The 6,990-nt window shown below is 43.8% G+C and overlaps 1 protein-coding gene across 1 annotated transcript in view; it reads left to right on the forward strand.

The window, feature by feature from the left end:
- The window catches only part of SGIP1 (SH3 domain GRB2 like endophilin interacting protein 1), a 97,839-nt gene that overhangs the window by 31,445 nt on the left and 59,404 nt on the right, over positions 1 to 6,990 (forward strand). The window contains 3 exon segments of the mRNA XM_025212869.1: positions 2,504 to 2,515; positions 5,337 to 5,361; positions 6,070 to 6,121. Coding sequence (XP_025068654.1) covers positions 2,504 to 2,515; positions 5,337 to 5,361; positions 6,070 to 6,121 — 89 coding nt within the window.

Genomic DNA, 6,990 nt, shown 5'->3' on the forward strand with positions numbered 1-6,990 from the left:
CATCTGCAGCTGGGCTTTCAAACTTAAATTCTTGCACATTAGATTAGTAATTGTATGAAAAGTTGCACTACATTCTCCCCCCTTGTCGTACCACAAGGCCACCCTCTCATCTGCGGCGCGCTCCTCCGTCTCCAGATCTTCGTGGAGCTCGGATGGAACCTCACGACCCCTTAATCTAGCCGCCATGAGAGGAGGGAACAGGCCGATCGGCGCCGGTTCTTCACTCTCCCAAGCATATCGTAGGCATTGGGAACACTCCCGGGTGAAGGTCGGGTTCATTTCGCCTGCCAGGTTGGGTCCGGCGAGGGACACAGTATCGAGGGGTCTGAACAGGACCCGTTCGTTTCTTATTATACAGCCGAACGCCGCGGGGAGCAAATGCACTTCCCTTTCTCTCGGGGCTCCATCTTCGGAGACTCCCTCTTCTCCCTTTAGCGAAAGGCGTCCGCTCACAAATCTTTCACCCGTTCCGCCTGCCTGGTGGTAAGCGATATGTGCCTCCAATTCCTCAAAGCTTCTCACTTGGCATTGGTTATCGCGCCAAGCACAGTTCTTAACCAATTCTAGCTCTATTGTGTATCCTTCTAATCCCGTCCTTGGGTTCTCTCCTAATCCCATTCAGTTTTCTTCTAATCCCATCCTAGGGTTCTCTCCTAATCCCATTCGGTTTTCTTCTAATCCCATCCTTGGGTTCTCTCCTAATCCCATCCTCGTCGCCATGTGCGGGCCGCCTCCCGAACCCATCCATGTCGCCATGAGCGGGCCGGGAGCGGTATGCGGACCCGTTTTTGCGCACGCGGACTGTGGCCAGCAGCCCGGGCACGCGGGGTCGGAGAGAGACCCGTGGGATCTGGAATTAGGCACGGACGCGTAATTGTTGATTAAAAGATTGTTTACTTACACCAAAGATGGTCGTGGTGTAGGCTGGACAGTTTTCCAGGTTCAGCTCCGCTTAAATCCTCGTTGGAGGACTACGACAATTGACCCCAGAGTTATTGAAGCTCCGTGGGTTCAGCTCGGTAATTGGCCCCGGAGTGGTTGAAGCTCCGCAGGTTCGGTAGTTTCAAAAGGAAAGGGATACGTCTAGGATTGCGCTTGGTGACGGGGAGAGGCTAGAGGCCGTTTGGTAATTGGGTCCCCGGAGTTGTTAAGGCTCCGTGGGTTCGGTTCAGTAGTTAAGCCTCTATTGCCTTCTTAAGGGAAGAGCTGGGTTCGAAGGAATCAGCAGCGCTTAGAGATCTTCACGCTCTTTTCCCCGAACTCCAATTTGCTTTCTCTCTCCCTCTCCTGGTGTTCGTGGAGTCCTCCAACTTGGGCGGAAACCACTCAAGCTCTTTATACGGCTAGCAAGCCAATCGCTAGCCGCCACATGTGCCTCTATTAGGATCGGCCAATAGGTGGCACGAATCTCAATACAAATGGCGGGAACTCCTTTGCACCGTGCATCTCCAGGATGCAAAAGAAATGCACCATGCAAAGAAGGCTGCAAACTGGTGGGAAATACTCTTCTGCACGCAGGTTCTCTTGTTGCAGCAGAAAACTCCACCGTGCAAAGGAGCTGCAATTTAGCGGGAACATAATTTGGCGGTGCCGAAGCACACACAAACAAAAAACCACAACTTTGGGTTGTGACAGGTCAGTCTTGTGTCTTTTGATTAATGTTCAACAAATTGTTCAAATATATAGATATATGTGTAATTACCCCTACAGTAATTGAAGGAGCACATCTAATCCATTTAATTTGTGTAGTTATTATTTGAAAATTATCCACTGTCCCACTTTCTTTCTTATAGCATAACCTTAAAAGATGTGGGGCTTATTTTAAGGGAAAAAAATAGAGGAAGAGGAAGGGAACTTGTTTCTGAGGTCAGATGCACACCTGTCAAAGTCTCTATGTGCTGGGGGCCATGTCTTAGGCTTCTGAGTTCCTCAAGAAATCCTCATTGGTTTTGTCCCATGGTTTTCTGTTCAAACTCTTCTGATGATTGGGTTCAGATGACTTCTCTATGATGAGTTTTGGTCAGCTGGCTTGTTGAGCAGCATGGGAGCTGCAAACAGAGAAACCTTGGAGGAGCAAAGTAAACTAGCCCACCTCTCTCTGCTTCTGAGAAAGGGAAGGTGAAAACCAAATCATGAAGGAGGAAGACCTCAGAACCAAGTGAGGAGGGGAAAGCAGCTCCACTGCTAGAGGAATGGGAGAGGAGAAGATGCCTGTGGAGGATCTTTGAGTGCCTTGTTCACTACACTTGAGGCTGGGGACTTGAGCTGCCATCCCTTCTGGAGCTTCTCAGTTTACGCCCCAAATTCTTACAGTCAGCTGCATGAAGCCAATGGTCTAGCTAGTTAATGAGAAAAGTGCTAATACCCGCTGGGGGGTTGGGAATATAATTTTCAAAACAGTGTAATTGCATAGGGGGGGAAGTTTCTCATTACCCAAGCATCTTTACTGATCTGTCACTCTCTGACTAGGTATCTGTTCTCTCTTCCTTCTTGCTGATCACAGAGGCGCAGCCCGGTAAGAACTCGCTCACTGTTTTCTGTCCATATGTTTATGAAATGTCTGACAGTTTGTTAGAATCTGCCTTGCTCGGCCTGAAACTGGTTCTGCATTGATAGCTCTTAGGGAAGTGAACGGATGGATGCTTTACCTGGTGCGAGTCTTCCACAATGTGCTCTCTGATAAGTGGTTGAGTGTGTGAATGCGCACCCTGTGCAAGTACAATAGAAAATGCATTATGTTAAAAAACTTTAAAGTCTTTTGAGAATCACCTGAGAAGGGAGGTGGCTATCTTGAAGTGTGGCTCCTGTTTGATTCACTGAGACATCAGACAAAAGTTAAAAGTCCTGTTGCTCACAGCTGCTTACAATTCACCTGTTAGACAGATTGGCTTTCTCACAGGGCATGAATTTTGTGTGGGTAACGGCCACATTTACAACTTTTTAGTTGCATAGGGTTCAATCCGGCACAGACATGGCTATGCATTATGAGAGTAAGACTGATCTCATTTAAACCTGAGCTTAATAGGATTGAGCTGTGATGCTTGGTTGTTTCACAGTCCTGTGGGTGAAGAAAACCAAAGGCAGCAGGTGTTGTGGGTTAATTGCATGTACCCTCTGTCCATACGCACATTAAGACCTTCAGAGCTTGTTGCCAAGCATGTTCCATGAGGCCATTCAGGAGCCCGTCCCTCACGGCTGTGACTGACTTGCTTCTTTCAAAGATTGCTCTGGAGCACAGTGGAACAGCTGCTATCCCAGGAGACAATGGGGATAAATGAAACTCTTGAAAATAGCCACGATGCACATCAATTGCATCTAAGTACTTTTTCTCCTAAATGCCATATCCTCGCCCTCTCTACCAGTCTGCTTCCCCATCTTCGCCATTATTCGCATCAGTGAGTTCACAGTAACCCAGCTTAGAATATGGCGGGCATATAATTTTAGAATAATGCTGGGTGCTCAGTGCTAGCAGCCTCTCTCATCTCACTGACTTCAACAGATTTTCTGGATAAACCTCTATTTTGCTTACTGACTGAATTTTACCTAATAACTAACCCTAACAGGGCACTTCTAGCCCAGCAACCTCAAGAAGTGTGAATGCATGAGTACAGAGTATGACAGCGGAGGGGAAGACATGTTGCACCACCTTCTTGATCTTGATCGGGGTGCCTGTACATGAGTGTAGGCCTGCTCCGACACGCTGTAACAACAGCGTGTTAGAGCAGACTCGATTACAGGTTTCCCTCACTTGATGCGGGTTCTGTATGTGCAGATTTGCTTTTATGCAACGATCCTTTTTATACCAAAAATTAGTTATATGTGAGGTAAATTCACTTTTACGCGATTTTGGTGTGGTGGAAACCCGCAGTCAGCTGCTTTGTGCGGTGCATTGTGGGAGTGACGTGCACCAAAATAATCTCCCGCGTGGATCTGTGCTCCTTGCTCATTGTCTGTGACCTGTGTTTCTGTAGTTGCCATCCCCATTATGGTAACATTTACCACCACCCTGTGCTTGTGTGCATTCTGTTGTTGGTGAGTACCAAAATTGTGTTGTAAAAGTGGTAGAAATGGGTCTGGGGGTCAGTACAGCTGAGATCTTGGAATGTATCCCTATTTGTTACATTGTAAAGTAGGTTCCCTTTATGCGAATTCAAGTTATGTGCCATTTTCCAGGAATGCATGTACAGCATAAAGCGAGGGAAACCTGTAATCAAGTTTGCTGGAGCATAGTAATTACTGCGCTCCAGCAACCTCCCGCGTCTCATGTATCAGCATCCTCGTGCTTCAAAATGGCAGCAGGGGCACTTGAACTAAAGCTTATCGAACAAGTTTTAGTTCAACTGCCTCGTGCAGCTGTTTTGAAGTGCAGGGATGCTAATACACAAGGTGCTGGAGAGCTTTAATTACAGCAACTCCCAGTGCTGCCCCCCTGCATCCCCCCCCTCTCCCGAGTGCCCTGGAGCACATGCAGAAGTGCAGATCTTTCTGGAGCTAACACACCATTGTGGTGCATGGAAAAAATCTCTGTATAGCACATGTGGAGGAAAGGCTTGCATTAAGAACCCTCTTTGACAACACACATTTCATAGAGCTGTGGCCTAGGTTATTTATTAGTCTGCTGCTGCATAATGTTCTACCATGGTAACTGCGTTATGAAGAAGTAATGGTAACCTTGCTGTGTTGTTTCTATGATACCATAGGCAGTCACTATCACATTCCCTCAGGAGATGGCTGTCAGAAACACACCACATCTTTTCCCTTCCTCTTTAGAAATTTACCTCTTGTATGCCTGTTTTTACTTTTCTGTTTGTAATAATTTCTACTTTTGTTAGAGTCTTCCAGTTTCCTAGGTTATAGATTGCTCCTTAAGATTTTACTAGTGTGCTTACCTTGTGTATACTTACATGACAGTTTAGAATAGTGACAAAATGTAGTTGCTTTAAACCAGTTACAGTGTATTGAAGTTCAGGGGTATGTGTGTGGCGGGGGGGGGGGCGGTGTATGTATGTATAAGTTGATGCAGCACTGCAATTAAAAATGATTAGTGTAATAAACTTACAATCAAGACAGCTGCAAATACAGCATGCCCACAGACTGGTTTTATCTGGTTCAAGATCTTTTAATTCATTTTCTCTGCTCTCATCAACTGGGGGCAGAACCCATGTGTGTGTGTGTGTGTGTGTGTGTGACCAAGTTAGTTGGATTGATGTCAAATTTCATTTACCCGCTTTGTACTGATATGCATCTCTTCAGCAAACTAGATGTACCTATTTTACATATATGTTATGTTTATTGCTTACCCTCTCCTAAACCTTAGTGTCTGTTTCTAATTCTAGGGTACAATTAAAAGGAATTTATCCAGTAAGTATATTCTTTAGCTTGCAGGAACTGAACATGTCAAAAAGGTTAATACTATTATGATCTTTAGAAAAAAAGTCAGATTTGCTTCAAAATATACTCCTCTATCTTTTTTCAAAGTGCACTTCTTTTCCCAAGCAGTAATTCTTAAAGGGGACAGCTACAGCGTATTTTATTTACTAACGCATGAACCCTTAAAAGGGACAGTGCTAATATCATTGATCTCCTGCTGTGTGTAGCTTTCTGTCCTTCATGAATGTGTTGCTCATAAAATTAACTTAGCTCATCAATATGACATCTACATGGAAGATGTTATGTTAGTGGCCTTCTCATCTGATAGTATCCAGAAAAATTAGATTGTAATTGATGTATAGACTCTGCTGTCTCCACAAAGAGCCATACAATGAGATGATATGTAGCTTGCTAAAGTATATTTAGTCTCGCTGAGTTGGAATTACACTCATACTGTAAACTCCCATATAAAGAGAGAGCAATACATTTGTACATATTGGGAAGGTAGAATTAATTCTTCTCCATTTTATGAATTAGTCAATCTCCAAATTTGTCATTGGCTCCAACTTCTTCTGGCATGTGTAAGTACATGCTGGTTTTGTGTAATTCCAGTGACTCGCATCTCCTAGTCTTTCATGTGAAAAATTGCAACTCAACACAAAAGAAAAACAATCTAAACAGTACCATCATATGTGACAGGTGAAGAGATAGCACGACCTAGGCGCTCGACACCAACTCCAGAACTTGCAAGGTCAGTATGAAAGAAACTGTCATTTATTATAGGTATTGCATAGTAGTTAGTCAGGGACCCTTGTATCAAAGGAAATGGTGATCAGTTATTACCTAGTACCCCACCAGCTTAATCAGTGGGCATCACTAATTGTGTACAGACAAATCTGTAAGCTGTCTAAATGTGTTGTCATTCTTGGAAGCACTATTTCAGGAGGGGGGAAAGCATTCTAGAAGCTATTTATAAAATTGTCCTCTCCAGCATTTCAGTATAAATACTTCCAAAAATGAGATAAAAAACACAAGTTCTTTCCATGAGGCAAAAGGTATCAATATATTTTTCTGCTTCCTGTTTTAGATGGTATATCTCAAAACATTGGCTCAGTGCCACCCGAGAGTGAAGTATCTTTTAAGTCTGACAAAGCTGTATTTTACTTTAGTTTCTGACCCAGAAAAAACTTAGATGTCTGGTTGCTGTTTCCACATGCTCCTACCATCTCAGTGTCGTTGCTGTAGCTCAGGGATGGGTGTCAGTTGTGTAATCAGATGTTGTGCAGTTCATTATCTGTTTACAAAGCTGTACACTTAGGAATCTTTAAATATTTGAAAGGACAATCTACTCTTTAAAAATATCACTAATAACATTTATTGATGATGCTTATGTTCATTTTAACAAATTAGAAAACTTTTGCGACAGCAAGGTTATGATTGTTGTGTAAGAATATTGATAAATAGAAGAAGACCAAAAACAAATGTAGGAACAAGGTCTGTTGAGGTAGCCACTAGTCACTGCCTTTATATAAATTGTATTTACTCAGTCTGAAATAATATAAGAGGCAAATCAGGTCCCTCCTAATATTTTAAGTAAAACTGTGGCATGCAGTTCAGCAG

Source organism: Alligator sinensis, unplaced genomic scaffold, assembly GCF_000455745.1.
Source record: "Alligator sinensis unplaced genomic scaffold, ASM45574v1 scaffold1339_1, whole genome shotgun sequence".
Classification (NCBI taxonomy): domain Eukaryota; kingdom Metazoa; phylum Chordata; order Crocodylia; family Alligatoridae; genus Alligator; species Alligator sinensis.